Genomic DNA, 23,111 nt, shown 5'->3' on the forward strand with positions numbered 1-23,111 from the left:
GTAATCCTACGACTTTTTTTGCATAAATTCAGCCCAAACACGGTGTCCTCTAGTGACCTCACATCCTGTTTTCCCCACTTCCTTCTGAATGGACCGGTTTGGGACGGTCCGGTGCCAGCGCCGCGTGGACCTGTGCTGTGTCGGCGCGTGCCTTCAGACACATGTTAAGATCGGTGTTGCACGGCTGCAGGGGGCACGCGAGCAGACTTTTGATGCAACGCGTTACTCACCTGACTAAACAACGCGTCATGCATTGACAGCGAAGAGAGGAGGCATCGGTAAGTTGTTCATACGCACCAGCTGGTGCTTATTTACTCGGCATTTGTATTATTTGTCGTCTTTTGTGATGTTAAAATAAAGGCGCTCCATCACAAGTTAACAGCAACTCGCGAGACCGTTAAATGACTTCGTAGCAAACGGTGCAAACTTCGCCTGAAAATGGCTCCTCGTTCGCTATTTGGTGCTGTGAGGTCCAGTGTTGAAACTGTGCAAATGTTTGTTTTAACTCTGTTTGGAGACGGCTAACTTGAAGTTTCTTCATTTCCGCTCTTAAAACGTGATGCTCCTCAAGCAACAGCGCGCGCGAGAGATACTGGTTTACATCTTTGAATTAAGCAGGTTGTTTGGCATTTAGGTTATGACATTTCTAAATTAAATTTACATACACAAAAACACATATTTTTATTTTGCTTTTGTGTAAAGGCACTACAACTCCCCCTGTGCTATCCTGTGTTGTACATAAATAATGAACTTTGAACCCTGAGTAGCCTGCAATAAATCTAAAGCATTGATTGCAGAAACGCTGGCACCAGTATTTACTGTAAGGGCCGATACCAATTATTCGTACGTTATGAGACCGATAACCGATATTTGGAACTTATATACATGTACAATACAAAACATTTCTGTGGAAAATTAGAATCTGGAATATAACAAACTCAGATACAAAACTTTGTTTAAATGCCTGTAGGTTGTGGAGAGTGTTGTCAGGATTATCCACCATGGATAAGGGTTTGTTCAGCGTCCTCCCCTGCATCACAGCGTCAGTGTGTTAGGTTTGCAGTGGGGACCCTGCCACAGTTTCTGAACTGGATTGAAATCGGGACTTTCTTTGGCTGCACCAGCACTGTAACATAGTTGTTTTGAAGCCAGCCGGCGTAGCTTTGGCTTTATGTTTGGGGTCTTTGTCCGCTTGGAAAATAAATCTTATCCAAAGTCCTGTTTGGCTTTCAGTCTACAGCAGTGTTTCAGACAGGGTTTCTCTTTATTTTGCTGCAGTAATTACACTGTTTGGAGTCTTCCAATACCTGCTGCGGAGAAGCACCAGTGCTGCGTGATGCACCACCAGCCGTCATGATGGACGTGCTGCTTTTAGTATGATGGAAGAAAAAGTTTTCGTTTAATCAGGTTGTCCCTTTAAAAATCTTACCTGTGGTGCTGTTCATTAGTCTGGATTGTTTTGCTTTACAGAGTGTCGGAGATATCAACCATAGTCAATCATATCTCTACGCAGAAGAAAAGTGGCAGACTTCCTTTTGCACAGTAATTCAGTTGGTGCGTGTAGTTCAGTAGCAAGAAAATAGTTTCTACATTAAACTATTATCTTGAGTAACTGAGTCATGATTTCTGGAAAGACATATTGCTCTTGAGTTTTACACTTGGTTTTTTTTTGGGCACTTTGAGCTCCACAAGCTAAGTGCCATCTAGTTCCATTATATTGGAGAGAATGTGGACATCTCTATGGCCAATATCTCCAACACTCTGCAAGTCACATCAAAACAATCAAGATTGATAAACAGCACTACAGGTGAGAGGAAAAATAAAGAATTTTATTTTGAGGGGTTAAATGTCCCTTTAAAACATATTAAAGTCATACATTTTCTGTGGACTAAGTTTCAAAAATAAGATGCAAGTTCACAAATATTTGCAACAAAAAGACCTCATGCATGATGGTGCTTATTAAGAGGTCAGGTCCTTCAGACTTAGAGTCAAACATTAGTGAAGGTGTGACTGTTTTTGAGCACAGACGTGTGCATAGTGCAAAGGTTTCCATGCATTACAGCCGGTATCCTGCACTGGGACATCGCTTAACAACACAACACTAACGGTTACATTTCACTCTGTGTCGATAAAGTTTTTGAAAGAAATATTGGTAAGTTGACAGGTTCCTGTGTTGTGGGGCTCAGTTAGATTCTTACAGATGAGATGTGAATGCACTGAATATAATCGATGCAATCAAGCCAAAATAAGGTGGTACATCAGTCTCAGTCTCGGCTAATGTTCCAGGAAAACGTCAGTCAACAATTATGGAAAAACCAAAATGAAGGTAGCTGTTTTCTTACTATCACTAGAGGCTTTAAACAATGCCTGTTTATGTGGCTATCATGGCGCAGGTAGGTGAGATCTTTCTCTCCTGAAGACAGCTCATTATTTGACAAGTAGATAAGGATTCTCCCTGATAGTGTTTTCATGTTAACTCTATACAAACACATTCCTCTTCTGTTCATCTCCAGTGAGGAATAATGGTCTGTATGATAGAAAGTAACTGAGTCACTGACTTCCTTTCCTTGTTTGCGACTTTATTTGCTTCAAAAGTCATAAAACTGAATTGACCGAGTTTGACGTTGCAACATCTCTGCTGACCAGACAGAGTCGAAAATGTATATGATAAGAAAGCTTCAGCTAATAGAGCACCTTTTGGAAATGTAGCAAGTAAAAGCTGATCCCTCTTTTTTTCTTTTTCTTCGCAGTTGTTGCACTTCTGACAGAATGAAGACAAGAGAAGGGAAGATTATAAACCAGGGTCTGGAGGATGAGATGGTAAATATTATAATTTTAATGCTGCATTTATTATATAATCTATTGTGTCAAACAATGCACGGTCAAATGCACTATTTACACTACTATAAAGTTTTTATAGTGTAAAAGAACAATTAGTTGTGTGATTTTGAGTTGGTATGTTGGATACAGACATTATGACGTGTGGAGGGAAATGGACACAAATAACTAGAGATTTGTAGAATGTTACCTCTTAAATGTCTGTAAAACACTACAGTATCGACACAATGAAAAAAATAGTAAGATTGTAATTGTTTTCAGCATTTAATATAGATGCATTTTGATTTTGAGGTGAAATGTCCCTTTAAGGGACACTTCTAGTGGGTTTTGTTTGATAGAAAAAAACCCCTGAAATTACTGGCCTTATTTTAATAGGGCTGACAATCGTCATTTTCATTTTTTATTAATTAAAAAAGGCCTACTGCGTTAACACCAGTGTGTGTCCGTGCAGGAGGTGTGGGGTTATCAGCCCTGTCTGTGGAAGATGATCCTGGTGGGTGTGGGTGCTGTGTGCTCCGGGGGTCTCCTGCTGCTTCTGCTCTACTGGCTGCCTGAGTGGGGCGTTAAGGGCACCTGCACACACACCTCGCTGAGGGACGCACACACACTGCTGATCAGGACCACAGTAAGAAAACAGCAGAACTTGCTCTCTTTTTTCCCCCACAATTGACTCATTTTGCTTTATTTGTAATCCAGATTATCTCCCGTAGGGAGTTTTCATACTTGGAAAAAATCTATTTGACACAGTAAATTCAGCATTTGTAAGTGAGGACATTTCTGTGTCCCCCAGCTAAAGCAAACAAAAGAGAAATTAGATTTACTGCACCCTTATTTGTCTTTGAATCTATTTCTTCTTTCACAGACTTTTGAGTTTCCTCTGATGCAGATCATAAATCATCCTGAAACATGTTACATTCCTTGGCACTCGTACTGATACTACATATGATTAATTCGATGTAGTCTCAGCCAAGGGGGAAATTAAATTCTTTACATTGTTAAACAGGATGAGTTCAGGCAGTGGTTCAAAGCCAAAGTGCATGTTATGTCGGCTCCGGGGAAGAAACCTTTCGACAGCCTGGATCTGCAGTCCACAGCTCAGCTGCCGAATGGAGACAACGGCATCAGTGCCGCGCATGAGGAGAATCATGGGAAATTTGCCCATAGACAGCTTGCTCAGGTGCATCAGTGGAAAACTGCCTTTTTCATCATTTGTCGCATAGAGGTTTTAAAGACATGCATTTAGGGTTAGATTCTAGATCACTGATTGGCTGGTCTTGTCTGTGAAGTTGTTATACTGTCCACACCTGACCGCCTGTTTCCCTGCTTTTAGATCCACTACTTCACCCACCACAGCACCAAATACTACTGGAATGATGTGACACAGAACTTTGAATTTTATGAGTAAGTGTCACACTAAAACACAACGTACTTGCATTTGGAAATGGTTCTTTATCTCCTTGCTAAATAAAATAGGAATGCAGGATATCAGATTTTTTTGCTCTTATGCCAGTATTTTCCAACTCCTTTTGGCTGATTCTGACGGACGCAGTTGTCAATACTCAGCCAGTGCCCTGGTTGTGTATAAAGCAAATGTACCTGAGCCCATTTGTGAATCTGTGGTCATAAAATGAGGTGTGGTCAGGCACATTTGCGCTCAAATTCTGCACCATTTAAATAGCATAAGTGGAGATGGACATGCCCTAAAGGCATTTGTGTCATGAACTTTAGACAGTGTGCTATAGCTTGTTTGAATAGGGCCCTTTAAAGCGATGACGTGCAGATATTATCGTGCATCTCTAAAATAAACTGGTCTGGTATTAGGTAGTTGGTACATTTAGCAACATTTGCATATATATCTCTTGCTCTGCACCATAGAAATGAAAGTGTGTGACTTTTCTAGAGGCTTGGAGGATGTGAAGGTGAGCTGTGCAAGCATCCACTCTGACCACAGCTCAGGACTTTCTAAAACACTGCAGGACTACAGGTACAACCACTTATTCCATGTTTTCCTGCAGACCGTACTTTCATCTCATCTAATCATTTTTCAAAAGTTTCAGTTTTTCATATTCACCTTGGAGGAAGCATCAGGGCATTTGGTTCCCCCCACAGGCATATGATCATATTTAAGTTACAAATATCTCCAAATTCCTTTTGTTTTATCAGGAGGTTGTTTTTCGGAGAGAATGAGATCGCTGTAAGAGTGCCGTCTCTGTTCAAGCTCCTCATAAAGGAAGTGAGTTTAGAGCTCTTTCAGTAACATCGCATCTGGCTCTTTTTATTAGCACGCTAACATCATCACTGCTGATCTTTGTCATGTCTCTCTGTTTTCCTCCGTCAGGTCTTGAATCCTTTCTACATCTTCCAGCTCTTTAGTGTTGTTCTGTGGAGCGCTGAAGACTACTACTATTATGCTACAGCCATAGTGTTCATGTCTGCGATTTCAATAGCTACCTCACTGTATACCATTAAAAAGGTGAGCGTGATAACACAATGCAATAATCTATAATGATCTTTCCAGAGAAGTCTACTTATAGCAACTCGTACGTGTAACTGTGTGTTTGCAGCAGCATGTTTCCTACCTCTTTTGATACAGTGTCTTTCTTATTCCAGCAATATGTGATGCTGCATGATATGGTAGCAGCTCACAGCGTGGTCCGAGTCTCAGTGTGCCGAGGAAATAAAGGCATGTTTTACTCTCTGGCTACTAGTGAAAACAAGGCTTTAAATTATTATTCAGGAATGACTGATGTTGATGTTTTAATGTGTTTATTGTGTCATACATTTTGTGTTTCTGTTTTTATCTCAGAATACATTAATGACTTGGTTGATTTCCAGAAGCATCCCTTTTTTAATCTCTCCTTCTTAATGTTGTTTCTAGATATTGAACAGGCCATGTCAACAGAGCTCGTACCCGGTGATGTCATCGTTGTTCCAGCGAATGGGATGATCATGCCCTGTGACGCTGTGCTCACCAGCGGGACTTGCATCGTAAATGAGAGCATGTTGACAGGTTGTATTCTCCTACACTTGACATTGTTGTTCATCAGGTTCATCATCAGGTTTTTATATGGGGATTTTTTTTGGCTTTTGACTTTATTTGGGATAGGACAGCTCAAGTGTGAAAGCGAGAGAGAGAGGGGATGACATGCAGCAAAGGGCTGAGGCCAGAGTCAGTCTATTTTGTCAGACACACAAAAGAGAACCAGTCTTAATTTTTATTGCCTTGTACACATTATGACAAAAGTGATTTATTACTTTTTTGCAAGATCATAGGCTGCCCACATTGTATTATTGATTAATGTGTCTTAAAACTTTCACTGCTGCTGCTAATAATGGATATTCATCACAAATAATAATCCAATACAATTAACTTTGGCTATGTTTAGACTGCAGGAAAAAGTGGCCCAAACATGATTTTATTGCTCATATGTGACTTAGATCTTTTTTCTTTTTTTTTCATAACAGCAGAACAACACAAGGAATCTGATCTTTTTCATTCTGATTGGGGTCACATTTATATCAGGTCCTTAATCAGAAACAGGTCTGATCTTTTGCGGTGCAACTTCAGTCTGAATAGTCTTAGTGAAGAGGTGCTGGAATTTTTGATGGCATTGTTTGAGTGAAGCTATTCAAGTCACAGTCCCGTCATTCCTGGCTCTGACGTCGCATCCACACACACTTATGTACGAAACTAGCTCCACAAAAGCCACAATGAAAAATGTGTCTCTCCTTCTCCTCAAGCTCGTTGTCATCTGCTCAGAATGTTGTTGTTTTGTTTTGTTTGAGGTGCGGTTTGAATGTTTGATCTCCATCCATCTTCAGGAGAGAGCGTGCCAGTTACCAAGATAAGTCTGCCCAGTTCAGGCGAGGATGCGGCCGGGACCTTTAGTACAGAGGAGCACAAAAGACACACTCTGTTCTGTGGAACACGCGTTATCCAGACCCGCTTCTACGCTGGAGAACTGGTGAAGGCGGTTGTTGTCAGAACAGGTGACGGTGGGAATAACAGGCTTCAGCCTTGGTGCATGAAAATTGGTCTAATAATTGAAGCGCAGCATACAGACTGATGCCCCTCAGGGTTGTACATGCTCATTTTCTACAAGTGATTATGAGAATATGAAACAGTGCTTATACTCTTGTGCTCCCACAGGCTTCAGTACAGAGAAAGGCCAACTTGTGCGTTCCATCCTCCACCCGAAACCTACCGACTTCAAGCTGTACCGAGATGCTTACCTTTTCTTGTTGTGTCTGGTGGGGGTGGCAGGGATCGGCTTCATCTACACCATAGTCCTCAGTATCATGAACAAGGTGATCTTTTCTTCTGGGTCAGGAAAGGAGAAGATTTGCATGTATCATGTTTTATATCCTATGGATACTGTTATTCAAAGAGATGTTAGGATTCTGTCACCCTATAGAAATCCTTCTTTTAATCGATGATCTCTGGTGTTTGTCAATTACTGATGGGTTTCTCCTTGATCTCATCCAGGTTCCAGTTAAATACATCATAATTGAATCTCTGGACATCATTACCATCACTGTGCCTCCGGCCTTACCCGCTGCCATGACGGCTGGTATTGTGTACGCGCAGCGTCGTCTGAAGCGTGTTGGCATCTTTTGCATCAGTCCTCAGAGGATCAACATGTGTGGTCAAATGAACGTGGTCTGCTTTGACAAGGTAGTTTAAACAGAAGTTTACATTTCTCGCAATTTGTTTTTCTTTTCAGGAAATGCAGTTTATTTAGTGGAATTTGTACTTCAGGGTCTGTATTCATCAGCAGTTATTTGTAGAAGCCATGGACGGAATAAAGTCCTGCCTCAGAATGCATGAAAATTAGTTATAAAGCATCCAAAGCCAATGCCGGTTCGAATAAAAAGGAGAGCGGCTTCTTGGTTTTATAACCATTATATCCACAAATTAAAATGAGTCATGATGTTTTGAGGAAGTGCTGCAGCTGCACAGTGATGCCATTTGGCCACAACTCAAAATATTATGCTTTTAAAATGTGTTAATGCCATGGTATTGATTTACTTGGGAAGCATCCTAATGTATAATATCTATATATCATGTAGAATATTACTATGCAAAGTTATTTTGACTTTGAAATGTCTCAAAAGTGTCTTACTGCTTGATAAATTATTTTCAATATATCACATCAAGTGAGCATGGAGAATGGTTCCTATTGGTGCAAAAAAGGACAAAAAAAGTTGAGCTGAAGGAATTAATTGATGAGTTGATACATAGAAAAGTAATTGGCAACTACTTTGGCAATCGTTTGAGTCACCTTTAAAAAATGGATGAATATTTATTTGCTTATTTCACTTCTAAGACATTAAACTGAATGTCCGCAGTGATTTAATTTACTCACAGTGATTGGTAGCAGCCCTAAATCAGTGTTTGGTTTATAAACTTTTGTCTTTGCATATTGGATTTCTGTGGATAAAAGCCAGATGTTTTCTTTTGGACGGTTTCTTCTAAAAAGCTCAGTTGTTTTAATTTTTCAGTTATATTTCCATACTTTTTTGGATGTGTGTGCATTTTGTTGCACGAAAAGCTCAGTCCTTGACTCGCTTGACCACTAGTGTTTATTAAGAAAAGATGTGAAAAAAAAGTTCATTGAGTGATTTTTTTGTTTGATTTAAAAATAGGACGGAATACACCTCTATTCCTCTGAAAATTTGGGGTATTAGAATTGATTTCCTGTTCCGAGGCGTGACGATGATGATTGATACAGCCTGAGTTGGTTTGTTTTGTTTTTCTTCAGACTGGTACTCTCACTGAAGATGGTCTGGACCTGTGGGGTGTTCAGCCAGCTGAAAATGGCAGGTAATCCTCTTGGATTTGTTGTTGTTTGCAAACACATCAGTTTCCAGAGAGTAACCAAAAAACAGAAGAGAATCAAAAGTCCAGAGGGATGTGACTGTAGCATGCATTGTTATAGTGCTCTTTAATTGTGTCTAATTAATCCAGCTGGACTTTTTCTCTTCAGTATTTTGACATATTACCTCAGATCGTCAGGTGGGACCTTTCTAGCTATTCCAGAGTCGAGCCTTAAAGCTAAAGGTGATTGTGTTTTTGCCACTGAGGACCCTCGGCTTTAGAGCAGCCTGCCAGAGGAGCAGCGATTTTACCAATTTACCACTTAATAACCATTTTTATAGAGTCTTTATTATTTTATGTGGTCTGTTTTTATTGTAGTCCTTTTATTGCTTCAATCGTCTTTTTATTGCATGCATTCCTTTTATTTGTATTTATTTATAATTAATTTAGTCTTGCCTTTGTGTGGTTTTCCATCGTTATATTGCTCTGATTTTGTATCCTGCTTTTGCGTAGTCTGTCAAAGCACTTTGTAAACTCTTTTTTAATTGGGGCTATAGAGTATAAACATACCTATTATTATTATCATTATTATTATTATTTATTTGCACGCCAAAGTTAGTCACCAGTCAAGACTTTTGGTTGTGATGGTATATTATCAACTTTCAGAGATTTTGCCATTATGTTTATGCAGTCGTAGGTTTAGTTCAGACCTTGTAGGAAGTTTTGAAAATCACTAAGCAGAACTGCTTTATGGCAGTATTGTATTAGTATATATTTTATATTTAACTTGCTAGATAAGTAAAAATATATCTTCCGGTTTAGCTATTTTATCTATAAATGGTTTCTCAGGTTGTTTTTTTTTCCAGGATGTACATAACTTTACACATCTGAGGGATCTGAAAGAAGAAAATGTGCCTACTTTGGCTTTCAGTACACCTACGTACCTAGAACACTGGAAAAGAAACAAATTTATAGAGGCCTTAACCAAAATCCAATGACTTTGTTTACTTAAACAGCAAAAGAGCGCTCCTATTTTTCTCTGGAGTTATTTTTAACATTTATCAGGGTGTTTTGAATTTTATCTCTCCTGAAAAATGATAGTTATAGAAGCCAGTAAGAGGCAAGTAAGAAAAAAAATCTGGCAATCCATCCATCCAAGTCTGATCTAAATTGCTTCTGTGTTTATGACTGAACAACTCAAAAATACTTTATTCATCCCCAAAGGGCTATTTGGGCATGCAGAGTAGCAAGGTAAAAAAACTATACAGAACAACAATAACGTAAAAGACGACAATGACATGGAATAAAAAATAATAATAAAAAAAGCAATAAATAAAGCTGCAATAGATATAAAGCTGTTAACATTACAGATTGCCAGAAGAGTGGCAGAAGAGTGGCACCTCCACTCTGGGATGTACTTCAGCCTCTTGTGGCTAACATGAGTATTACAACAACAAACACTTAAAAACCAAATGATCCTGTCAAAACAGTTTTTCACCTGTTTTCACCGAAACAAAACAACAGCAACAAAAGCAGGAATTTAGAAAGCGTGTCCTGGCAAAATCTTTTTTGTCATTTGTTAATAACACAGAAGATAAAACAATCACCAGATTTTTTCTCTCACTTGCCTCTCAGGGCTTCCATAGACTTTATATGTCATTAAATGTATTTCAGCATTAACCTCCTAATACAGTATCATAATTGTCGTTATTTTTTTTCCCTTTTATCCTCCCTCTCTTTAACAGCTTCTCTCCCCCTGAGTCTGATGCAGCTAAAGAGAGTCTGGTGACCAGTGTATTTGTGGCCTGCATGGCTACCTGCCACTCGCTGACCAAGATCGAGGGCGAGCTCTCCGGAGACCCTTTAGACCTCAAGATGTTCAATGCAACCGGCTGGGTAAAGAAAGATTTTCAATGTTTTCACCCAGTGTGGCACCACAACTAGCTTGGATACAGTTCTGTGCATGAATTATGCGGCAGCACAATCGTTGCTTTGGCAGAGCAAATTCCTCTTGGCTAAGATGGTTTATGTCTGGTACCATGGTTACTCCAGCTTGAACAGCAGGAAATGCTTCTTCCTTTCAAGAGGAATCTGAGACTATAGTATTTTATGTCACGTCAGACTAATGTAGTTAAAAAGCTCTACATGTTATTAATATATTATATGAATTTACTTTTACTTAGATCCTAGAGGAGCCCACAGAGGAAGAGACTGCTCTACACAATCCCATAATGCCCACAGTTGTGCGACCTCCAAAGCACTTCGTCCCTGAGGCCATTCACAACAGTCCACTAACTCAGAACACGGTACAGTGATTCTCCGTATCATTATTTTGCGATTAGCATATTTGCTTATGGCTGTAAAGAAATATATTTTTAAGTCTGTGCCTTATCTCAGATTTAAGATATTTTTAAATCCTTTTTTTTCCCCAGGAGTTGTCTGAATTATCAATAAGTTGTCCTTTTTCATGAAAACAGCATAATTCTCACAGTGAATAGTATGAAACATTGACGCTTATCCACTTAATTGCCAAGATTGAGATGAAAGATTGAAACCACTCACAGGTCTACACACTAAATATGAAGCTACAGCGGCTTTGCTTAGCGTAGCTTAGCATAAAGACTGAAAACAGGTAAGTCTGGCTCCGCACAAAGGTAATTAGATCTATCAAGTTGGAAGATTTTGTTAGTTTTCGACAGAGCCGGGGTGGCTGTTTCCCCTTGATTCCAGCCTTTATGTTAATCTAACCACCTCTGATAATGATCCTCTTATCCAACACCCAACAAGAAAGTGACTATCAGTTTTTTCCAGAATGTCGAACTATTCCTTTAAACCTCAAGTGAAATAACAACAGATTTAAAGTTGCTGTTTTTTCTTTTTTACATGCATACACTATGTGTCTTTTGCTCCGCAGTCCTGTGAGATTGGTATTGTGCGTCAGTTCCCCTTCTCCTCGGCCCTGCAGAGGATGAGTGTGGTGGTCCGGAGGCTGGGAGAAAAACACATGAACGCTTTCTTGAAAGGAGCACCGGAGGTTGTGGCCAGCCTCTGCAAACAGCACACAGGTCTGACACACTTCTCCTAAAAAAAACAGACAAAAAAACCTTTCAGTGTCTTTAGGGACAGCCTTTATATCTCTGCATGATAAACAAATACTGCACTCATCTCAATAGGCCAGACTGACACTGCCCTGTCCTTCTCTTCAGTCCCACAGAGCTTCACAGAGACTCTGGAGACATACACCAGGCAGGGCTTCAGGGTTATTGCCCTGGCACATCGACAGCTGGAGTCCAAACTCTCCTGGCACAAAGTCCTGAGTCTCAGCAGGTACTCCCTCCGTCCCTCCACAGATAACACTGCACACGCAGCTACTGACACAGATCTTACAACACTGTAACTTAGTTAAAAATCAGCCTGTACTTCCCATTTTTCATGTCTGGAGGACTTCACTCCACTGATAACTGGACAAACAGATCAAATTACATCATGCCCAAATATTTACAGTACTGCCGCAGCAGAGCAGAAAATGTTCCAGTTCTCTTAAACATGAGCCGCTGTGTCTGTTATCTCAAAATCAAACTGCAGTCTGTTTGCTGGATGCATAACTTTGCAAGCACATATAAAGGAAGCATAAAAAGATCATTTTTCCATTAACAGTAGCCTCAACCTATCAGAATATGACACAACCTCAAGATAAGGAGCAATCTGAGTGAAAGGGTTTAACTGTAATCAAGGATTTGCCCCAAATTAATTAACTATTTGGACATCTTGCTAGATAAAAGAGGTAAAGATCTTTTGAAGTGGGGTTGTATGAGGTATTTATCCAAAGTCAATGTATTATCTGCAGTAGATGGAGGTCAGCACGCCTCCAGTTTAGAGAAGCTGGCTGGATTACAATCATGGAAGCTAAGCAATGAACTACTGTGGATAGGTAAAGCAACCAATTCTATTTTACCCACCTAAAAATGCAACCAATTCAATTTTATCATCTTTATGATAATGTAGAAAATAACTGACTTTTGTAGAAGTGCACAAGGAAAACATTTCCATGTTAATGCGACAAATAAGTGGTGTCAGAGGTGGTAAAATGCTTGATTTGTTGCATTTAGGGACCTGATAGAAACCAACATGGAGTTCCTCGGTTTGATCATCATGCAGAACAAAATTAAAGAGGAGACTGCCGGGGTTTTACGAGCATTACATCAAGCAAACATCCGCACTTTGATGGTCACGGGTAAATCATTTTTGTGACTTAATTCATTTATTCTGTTTTTTTCAATGTTAAGTCATCATTGCAGGGACGCCTGATGTGCTCTATAAAGAATAAAATCATGCATGTCAGTGTCAGTACATCGTCTTTACCTCCTCTTTTATTTTCTGTCAGGTGACAACATGTTGACGGCGGTGTCGGTGGCTCGAGATTGTGGGATGGTACGTGCACATGAGAGGGTCATTATTGCAGATGCTGCGCCTCCTAAGGATTCCCACCCTGCCAGTATCACGTGGCATTACACTGAAAACCCCGCTCAGACCGACAAGGACAATCAGGTGAGACAGAAAGCCTCAAAGTAGTCATGTCTAATTTTTTAAAGAGCACTCAGATGTGTGAACTTGTATACATTTTCTGAAAAAATGATTAGATAAAATGAATAATTCCCATCCGAAATAATTCAGGAATTTGGGGTGCCTGGTGGCTCAGTGAATAGAGCAGGTTCAATTCTGGCTTTGGCCATTTGCTGCAGGTCAGGTCAGTTCTGGGGCTGGCTGAGACCCCTTAGTTCTAGTGATAGGAAACCTTAATGCTCCAGCTTACCAGGACATTTTGGACAATTCTTTGCTTCCAACTTTGTGGGGACAGTTTGGGGAAAGCCCTTTTCTGTTCCCGCATGACTGTGATGCAGCGCACAAAGCAAGGTTCATAAAGGCATGGTTGGATGAGTTTGGTGTGGAAGAACTGGGCTGGCCCCGCACAGAGCCCAGACCTCTACACCTTTGGGATGAACCAGAATGGAGATTGTGAGCCAGGCCCTCTTGTCCAAAATCAGTGTCTGACCTCACAAATGCTCTTCTGGATGAATGGGCAAAAATTCGCACAGACACACTCCAAAATCTTGTCGAATGCTTTCCCAGAAGAGTGGAAGCTGTTATAGCTGCAAAGGGGGGGCTGACTCCATACTAAGCTCCTGTAGGTATAATGTGTAGTTGGCCCAATACTTCTGTCTATGTAGTGTATGGGTAAAACATCCATGTTTTAGAATTTGTAGCTTCTGTGCAGCAGCATTCATACTTAAAGCATTGTCTGTTATTTAATTTTAGTTTCATAATTATCTTCTCTTTTGTTCCTGTGGTTGAATAAGATGATGCTGCGAGTCCTGTTTAACCAGTCTGCTGTTGTGCTTTATAAAAGTTCAAGACCTGCACGAAACTCTTTACAGTAATTTATGCCCCAAGTAGAAAAAGAATTGCTCTCAAATGTCTAAACAAGTCAATGCAAAGGGATAAATACTGCAGAGTTTTATCAAACCACCACTGAAACATGCTTGGTGTCATTTATAATTGCAGAGCTTGTCATTAGCAGTTAAACATTCATTAATAACCCAGTTACTGCTTGTGTCAGTCAGAGAAGAGCACAGACATGTGTCTGATTAAATCTTCCAAAAGTAATGTAAGATAATCTGGTAGTTTTCTGGTGTTCCAGTGATATTATTGTCTCATTTTCTCTCCCTCAGACTGTGGAGATAAACTTGGAGGACGGGTTACATGACAAGCATGTTACTCAGCAGGAACAGAGCTATCACTTTGCTGTGAGTGGCAGAGCCTTCGCTGTTATCACTGAGCACTTCCCTCAACTCGTCCATAAGGTACAGGCTCCTCTCCACACATAAACGTCCACGTGTTCAGATTAGCATCAGCTTTACAGCTATGTAGGTTTTTTTGGCATCATGTTGTTTAGATGCTGTAATTTTGTGTATCTCCACATGGGGGCACTGCAGCTCGTGCTGGGAGCCACTGTGTTTGCCCGCATGGCTCCAGACCAGAAGACTCAGCTGGTGGAAGTCCTGCAGAGCATGGAGTGAGTCCCTTATTTGTTTAAATCTGTTGATGAGCTTATATTCCATCTGATGGAGATCATATGATTATATAGATGTCTCTCACTTTGTTTTCCTTCCAGCTACACAGTTGGGATGTGTGGCGATGGTGCCAATGACTGTGGAGTAAGTAGGGATTACTTTTTTTATTTAATATGTACAAGTCATAACAAATCAATACGCAGAAAAATAACAACATGCTGGAGTATGATTTGCTCTCAGAAATACAGACAAAATAAAGTAAATGTAACACAGTTGTGGAAGTGTTCAAATCCTTTACTAAATATTACATTAATGCAGTTGAAAAATAGTCAGCTATCCAACGATTCAGCAATATTTTGTGAAAGTTTTGAGAAGTAGAATTTGTTGGTTGTAATATCTATGAGTTTATTATAAATAATGTGCTGCATGTAAAACCTTATTCCTCAAAGTCTGTAGTATTCAAAATGTGGGGCTGTACCGTATGTTTTTTTGTTGTTTAAAAAAAACAACATTTGAAGCTTCCGCTGAGTTTTTCCAGTATGGCTTTGAATGTCTTATATTTTATGACATCATAACCCTAAAAAAAATAAATAAATAAAATAATGATCCAATGACCGTTAAAATAAATGGTCATGGACTAATGAGTTAGCCTTTTTGTCATCAACCCTCTCGAGTCTTGACAGTTTGATTATTTAGGCATGCGCTGATGTTGTCATTTTGAACTAATTTAAGCTTCAGTTTGCATTCAGCAAAAGTTCGGCTATAATAATATCAATGTAGCATGTATTTCATGATTGTACTGTAGGGTGAAGTAGTAGTTTTAGAAGAGTGCTCAAATGTGTAAAAAAAAACCCAAAAAAACATTAACTAGCCCCTTGTGACAAACAGTTTGGTCACTTGAAGTAATTCTGTTAAATCAACATTATTTGATCAATACATATAATTTATGGTGCTGTCAGATTACTGCTACAGATGTGTGTCTCCCTTTGTGTGTTGACACAATGAAAAAGGTTTTTTTTTTTGAGAGGCAAACTTTAACATATATGGATTAAAGCAGAACATTATGAATCTTTGAAAATGATTACATCTGTCTGTTTTTCAATATATTTTTGACTTTTTGACTCCAGAATGCTCTGAAATTATTGGAAATATCTAGATCACATAAGTTGGAAACAATCCTAAGCACCCGCCAATGTCCTTTTCACATAGTTAAATACTAATAATATTACTGCTGCCAAGAAATACCACCAACAGAATGAACAGACATGAGAAAAAACGCTCTGCGGTATTTGAATGATTTAAAATTCAAATGAAGCTTAAAAGTTAAAAAGAAAAAAAAGTCAAACTACTCAAATAAAGATGTAGCACATAAAAGCATAACATGTGATATACTTGTTGTTAATAGTTAATAGTACCTCAGAGTGATTTATACTAAGTAAGCTCTCTCTGTCTCAGGCTCTGAGGAGAGCTCACAGTGGGATCTCGCTGTCTGAGCTGGAGGCTTCTGTTGCTTCACCCTTCACCTCCTCCACCCCCAACATCTCCTGCGTCCCCAACCTCATCAGGTAGCACCTCATCTGATGGAAGGTCATCCAGAAGAGAACATTTATTTCAGATTTGTTGCAAATTGTTTAACTCGTTTTCAAACGTCTTTATATCAGTTCTGTCTGTAACCACCAGGGGTGTAATGATACAATGATCCTGATCCTTTTAAAGGTTTTCTGTCGAGGTTTTTAATGCCCCTTATTTTCTTTGATTCCAAAGGGAGGGCCGAGGTGCACTCATAACATCATTCTGCGTTTTCAAGTTCATGGCTCTCTACAGCATCATCCAGTACCTCAGTGTCACCCTGCTCTACTCGGTAAACATGCTGCTGTTTCTCAGTCGTACACTTTAGAGATGCCAGTGCAGCTCTGGATTATTTAACACCTGGTGAGAAATAACATTGCATTATTTGATTTACCTTGACTAAAATGGGGTAGCATTTTTTAAAAGGAAAAAGAAAACATTTCTAGTATGATAAAAAAAAATTTCAACCTTGAGAATTGCGCAGTGTTTCCAGCAGCATAATAAAACACGAGAGACATAATTCATTTTTTTTTCATGTTCTTAGTGTTTTAAATGTGATGTTTTTCTTATTGAAGGTCTTAAATTTGTTAGCTTGCATGGTTAGTGCTGCCAGGTTACAAACACAGGTGTGGTTTCCACATGACATACAGAGAGCTGAAGTCAGTGAGTCTTAAATATTAAGACAGTGCAGATCCACTCCTCTTCTGCTATATGACTGCATATTTATGTTCAACTTTTCTGATATTGTAGATCCTCAGTAATTTGGGAGACTTTCAGTTCCTCTTCATTGACATCGCCATCATCCTCATCATCGCCTTCACAAGTGAGCAGCATGAAAACCAGAGTTTTACAAAAGCAATCAAATATGATAACTTACAGTATTTGAGGAACTTCATCCATAAAATGATTATTTGTGTCGCAGTTACTCACCCCATTTTAGGTTGAATTTGTTAAGAAAACAGTTTTTCTTGCATGCCACAGTGAACAAAGAATCTAAAAATGTAGAAAATTAATGATGAACTGAAGTAAAAGGGGTTCCACTGTTAAACACAGCAAAACAATACCAAAACATCAGGTCACAAATTCTCACACAAATCATGCAGTACAATCCAGGTTTCATTTTTCCAGTTGTAGGTTCAGAACATATTTTTACTAAAACCTTCATGTGTAAAACACAGCTGCATTTGAACGAACTCTTTTTATTTTCCACTGAGCAGAATTGACACATGCAGTTGCCCAGGTACGCTATTTGTATGCTTATGTGTTTTTAAAAAACAGTGTTTCTGTGAAAATGCATGTGTTTGGAAAATACTAAGCATAACTGGATAAATGAGACGTGGATTATACTGCAGGAGTTGTATAAGAGTTTGTAAACAGATGTTTTGACATAGTTTTACTGTTGTCTAATGTGGACCCATTTTACTGTATTAAGGATTATCTCAATATTTTGAGTTTTCTTCATGAATTCAATATGACACAGGGTGAGTAATCTATATACAAATACTCATTTTGTGGGTAAACTTTTCCTTTAACTCACAGTAACTCCTGTCTTTAGTGAGTCTTAACTCTGCGTGGAAGGAGCTGGTGTGGCACCGCCCGCCGTCCAGTCTGATCTCTGGTCCACTGCTCTGCTCGGTTCTGACCCAGATCCTCACTTGCCTGGTCTTCCAGGTCCTGGCTTTCCTCTTAGTACGACAGCAGAGTTGGTATGAGACATGGACACCTCAGTCAGAGTGAGTAACTCGTCGGAAATGAGCTCCTGCGAAACTACAAATCAGTAAATCACTGATTGGTAAATATATTTAGATGCTGCTTTATTGTTGGAAAGAGATATAATTTGGCCAGCACATTATAAAAAAAAAAAGAGTATTAAAAGTTTTGATTTTAAAGTTACCATTTTTTTTAATAATGATTATTAATACTGAATATTAGATAGAAAAATAAATGTTATTCCTTTAGTCTTTTACTGTATTTTAAAAAATCTGTAATTCAAGCATTTATAACTCGAGTCGTTTGTCTTGGCCTGCTCTCCAGCTTGGTGTTTGTTGACTTCAAACACTCTTTACAACTGTGAGAAAATCTAAATAAAACAACAGTTGCACGTTATGATCACTTGATACTAATAATGGAGAGAAATGAATGGACAATGAGTCTGATCGTCAGGCTTTGTTCACATAATCTAATCAAGAAAGTTGTGTAAAGGCAAAAAAATGACAACAACTATCCCGTGTTTCTTATTAGTTAAAACATTTTTAAAACTTTTCCGTTTTCCGCTGCTTTGTTATCATTGATGTATCTGCCTGTGGTTAATTGTGGTTAGACTCAGTGACTCTTGTTACATCATGCAAGCTGATCTGTAGATAAAAAGGTGATAAAACAGCAGTACTGAGTAAAACCTTCCTCTTCTCCTCTCTTCTCCTGCAGTGCCTGTAACATCTCCAACTCCAGACACAATGTGAACGTAACAAGCCCCCCTGACCCCAAAAACATTAGAAACTACGAGAACACCACCCTCTTCTACGTCTCCTCCTTCCAGTATTTGGCTGTTGCAATCGTTTTCTCCAAAGGAAAGCCCTTCAGACAACCAAGCTACAAAAACTGTAAGAGTCAGAGTGACGTCTTTGGAAAGAGATATTATTCTCAGCACAGAACAAGTATAAATAGGCCTGACACCTTATCAATTTTTTTTTTAAAAGCATTTAAAATTTTAATTTTTAAGATAATTTTTTAAATGATAACGATTATTTATATGTAGTATATATGTAGTCCTTTAGTCTTTTACTGTATTTTTAAATTCAGCAGTTCAAGCAGTTATAACTCCTTTCTCCTAAATGCATCCATTATTTTTCTAAATCTACTTCTTCATCACTTCAGTATGAATGTGACATCAGATACATACACTTAATCATCTTCCATATACAGTGGTGAAAAAAAGTGTTCAGACCTTTTACATGAGTAAAAATAGTATTACAGTGTGAGAATACTTTGTTACAAGTAAAACTACTGCATTCAAATCATGTTCAAGTAGAAGTATTGGCATCAAAATATACTTCAAGTCCCATCATCAGGGTGTCTGCAAGTCCTTAAAAAGTCTTGTAATGTCTGTCTGTAATTAAATTTTGTGTAATTGTAAATACTAGGCCTTGAAAGGCATTGAATAGCCTCACATTTGAATTTATGATTTCTAAAAAACATTTGATCAAACTTAATTCATCCAGTCATCTAATAATTCATTTTTGTCAGATGAATCAAGCTCTTCTGTGTGAAAGATTTCCAATTTTTCCAACCACTGAAGCTCATTTTGTCTTCCTCCTTAATTCCTGTGCTGACATGTTGGCAAAATCTAGATGATCCTAACTCACTCTAATAACCACATTCCACATATATACTACTTACCTTTATTTTTAACTGCAGTGATTGAATAACGAAGAAATCATTTGGCCAAAAATCAGTCTAAAGTACTTGCAAGTTGAAAGTACCCATTTGTCAATGAATTTCTGTTGCTTTATTTCATCAGGGCCTTTCATGCTGTCCTGCATCAGTCTGTACACTTTTCTACTTTTCATCATGCTGTATCCGGTTCCTGCCATTGACAGCTTACTGGAGGTAAACTTATTTTTTGCCACTTTTTGTATGTTGTTGTTGCATTATCCATTTTAGAAAATAATCCAGAGTAAAGGTGCAACAGCGGCTGAGAAGTTGCATGAACTTGACGATGATGCTGTGTGTGTGCTTTTGTGTTGTGTTGCATTGGGTGCTCTCATCCTGCCGCTCTGCCTACACTCAGATCGTGTGTGTTCCCCATGACTGGCGCGTCACACTGGTCATCATTGTCATGGTGAATGCGGCTGTGTCTTTCATGCTGGAGGTATGCTTCAGAGAAATCGCACCCTACAAGCTCTCTGTGACTGATCTCCTTTTATTTTTTAATTAGAAAACTGTGATTTGCATGCATTGATTTTTTTTCCTGCTCAATCTGTGCTCAGTAGTGCATCGCTGCCTAATGAATGAAATCAATGAATGGTTTCCTTTTGAGGTATTTCTCTGTGCTGTTTCTGTGGCTGTAACGCTGTCTTTACGACAAGCTTCTTCTCAAGTTCACACTGAAATCTCCTGTAGATTTTGATCCTTGACATCATCTTGCGGAGGCTAGTTTTCAGATGCAATCAGGGGGGAAATCGCCCCACAGAGCCCCCCTCTGCTGGCACACCTCAGGTCAGGAAGCTTTTCGCCTCTCTTCTGATTTCACTGTATAGAAAGCAGTTATTCACATTCTTTACTTACTAATTGTCTTGCTTCATTTTTTTCTCTGATGACCTGTTACATGTTTAGACTGCTGTATAAATGATTAATAGAGACTACATCTAATAGAACTAATATACTAAATAGTAATCTTTTATTCTACTACATTTCATTGAGGTCTTTGTATTGAGAATTTATTTGACATAAAAATACTATAGCGAAGCTCTTGATATTAATACAATAAGAATGTAACAGAATTTATTTTGAATGGCCACATCATCGGCCCTTCAAACTTTTCCCTTTTTACTAAAAGGAATACTTCACCCAAAAAATGATATTTTGTATATCAAATACTCACCCCATGTTACGTTTAATGAGTGAAGGAGACTTTTTTGCATTCCTCTGCTGTGAACAAAGAATCCAAACAGAGACAATTCGTAAGGAATATCTGATCTGCATTTAACAACAACAACAACGCCATATCAAAACACCTGTTTAAGACTCTTCAACAACTCGCGCAGTATAATATAAAAAGTCTCATTTATCCAGACTTGTGCTCAGTATTTCCCAAAAAGACCAACAGAGAACTGAACTAAAAGTGAAAGACACCTATGCCCCAGACTGAACTTACAAAAAGTATAATTTTACCTTGTTGAACACAGGAGCTGCTGGTCAATCACATAGGTTATTTGTGTTATTGTGTGACTTTGATGAATTCAAACTAACCCTTTAAAACACCAAAGTCACAAACTGCCTATTGATTGTGGCAGCAGTAGACCAGCAGCTCCTGTGTTCAGCGAGGTAAAATGACTGTTTTGGTCAATGGAGGCTGGCTTAAGAGAGCATTGATAAGTTTTCAGTTGAGTTCTTCGGAAAGAGCCGTCATGAAGAGTTTAGGAAGTACTGAGCATACAACTGAAAAAATGAGAATTTGATTATACTGTTTTAGTTTTATGACTTTTTGTTTTCTGTGGAGGCATGCCTGAAAAACAATTTTTTTTCTTCTGCAAAACACTGGGTGAGTAATTGATAAACAAATGGACATTCGTAGGATTAAGTACTTCTGTTAAATGTAAACCAATTGCAATATTTCCTGCAAATAAAAATAAGCTTCATTTTGCAATGTGAATAAAATCTAAATATATGAGGTGCTTTCATCACAAAGCTACCTGAAGAGGCTCATTCAAGCATTCAGCAGAGATGATGTGAAACATCAATGCTGCTTCTTCTCTGACTCGTTTCTGATGCTCACACTTAACATATTCTCAGGAGGCCAACGACCGCTGTGGCTCGTCTTTCCTATCCTGGTTGTTCTGTCGGAGGAACAAGCCTCCAAGGGTGCGCTACATGCACCTGGCGCTGGAGCTGCAGGATGACGGGGACTGGCCCCCCAGACCCTCCACTGTCACCTACGCCAGCAATCCACAATCCCACATTTGTGACCCCCTCTGACGCCAACATGACCAACAAGCAAACTACTGCACAGGCTAAACCTCAAATCCCCAACAAGCCTCCATGTTGACGTGGCGTGAGTTGAGCCCAGAGATGTGATGGATGCTTGGATGATGTGTGTGCGACGTGGATCCTGCTGGATGCCAGTGACCAGTCCAGGTCATAAAGGTGAGGCTCTGACACTGAGTTTCTCACCCATACATTTTGATTCACCTCACCAGGATGGACAAACACTCTGCACCTGATTTTCGCCGTACTGTCTTGTCACACTGCTGAAACTTGAGCCAGAGGTCTTCGTTAAAGGAATAGTTGAGCATTTTAAGAAATAAAAGTACGCTTATTTTCTAGATTAACATTACTGTTATATCTGTACGCTAAATATAAAGATAGTCACAGCAATTGCAGACTGGTTTAGCTTAACACAAAGACCCAAAAAAGGTGGAAACAGCTAGCCTTGCTCTTGTCTGACTGTACTCAAAGCGCCAAAAAAATACATTTGAGAAACTCAAAAGGAATGTCTCTTTTCACAAATTATGACCTGCTACTCAAGATAATCCACAGACCTTGTTGTGAGCAGTTTCACATAGGAACTATTTTCTTTCTACTAAACTACACCCACCAACCATATCACCGCTCAGAAGGAAGCATGCATCTACTGCTAGCTCACCTAGCACCACTGAGCTAGCTAACGTTACAGCTCAGCCAAGGAGGACGTCATCAATATATATTCGCCCATGAGTAGATGCACGTTTCCTTCTGTGTTGTGATATGCAGAGGAGGTGTGACAGTGCTGTTGAATTTTTCAACTGTATTTTTTAAACACCATAAGCCAAATGCCAACTAGTTTTTTTTACTATATTGGAGTGAAGGCAGACGTCTCTGTGGTCAATATCTTCAAAACTCACACCAGAACAGTCTAGATTCATAAATAGCGCTACAGGTAATAGGAAAAATATGTAATTTTGGTAATAGGAAAAATATGTAATTTCGATTTTTGGATGCTCTGTCTCTTTAATACGTTATCTTATTTGGTTTATACCATACTTAAGCCTAAGTGTGAAAACGACACGTTGCAGTTTTTTCGAGTAGAAAGGGTAAAAACAGTGAAATGGTATGAAACA

The 23,111-nt window shown here is 39.1% G+C and overlaps 1 protein-coding gene across 4 annotated transcripts; it reads left to right on the forward strand.

Annotated features, from left to right (window-relative positions):
- The first annotated feature begins 129 nt into the window (after window positions 1–129).
- LOC121951895 (polyamine-transporting ATPase 13A3-like) lies at window positions 130–22,607 on the forward strand. Of its 4 annotated transcripts, XM_042498381.1 has the most exons (32): window positions 130–278; window positions 2,751–2,820; window positions 3,290–3,463; window positions 3,842–4,015; window positions 4,169–4,239; window positions 4,739–4,822; window positions 5,002–5,071; window positions 5,177–5,311; window positions 5,449–5,521; window positions 5,717–5,848; window positions 6,661–6,828; window positions 6,989–7,146; window positions 7,325–7,513; window positions 8,601–8,662; window positions 10,402–10,552; window positions 10,840–10,962; window positions 11,571–11,721; window positions 11,863–11,983; window positions 12,766–12,890; window positions 13,041–13,204; window positions 14,386–14,517; window positions 14,650–14,729; window positions 14,829–14,871; window positions 16,183–16,292; window positions 16,492–16,588; window positions 17,047–17,119; window positions 17,852–18,029; window positions 18,721–18,896; window positions 19,814–19,902; window positions 20,084–20,164; window positions 20,416–20,511; window positions 21,808–22,607. In XM_042498381.1, exons 2-32 carry the CDS (start codon window positions 2,770–2,772, stop codon window positions 21,988–21,990), a joined length of 3,714 nt encoding a protein of 1,237 aa, XP_042354315.1. In that variant the 5' UTR covers window positions 130–278; window positions 2,751–2,769; the 3' UTR covers window positions 21,991–22,607. The 4 variants fall into 4 exon arrangements, with proteins under 4 accessions (XP_042354315.1, XP_042354317.1, XP_042354316.1 ...); XM_042498383.1 differs by lacking the exon at window positions 20,416–20,511; XM_042498382.1 differs by lacking the exon at window positions 20,084–20,164.
- The last annotated feature ends 504 nt before the right edge of the window (window positions 22,608–23,111 follow it).

The sequence above is a fragment of the Plectropomus leopardus genome, chromosome 12, assembly GCF_008729295.1.
Source record: "Plectropomus leopardus isolate mb chromosome 12, YSFRI_Pleo_2.0, whole genome shotgun sequence".
Taxonomy (NCBI): domain Eukaryota; kingdom Metazoa; phylum Chordata; class Actinopteri; order Perciformes; family Serranidae; genus Plectropomus; species Plectropomus leopardus.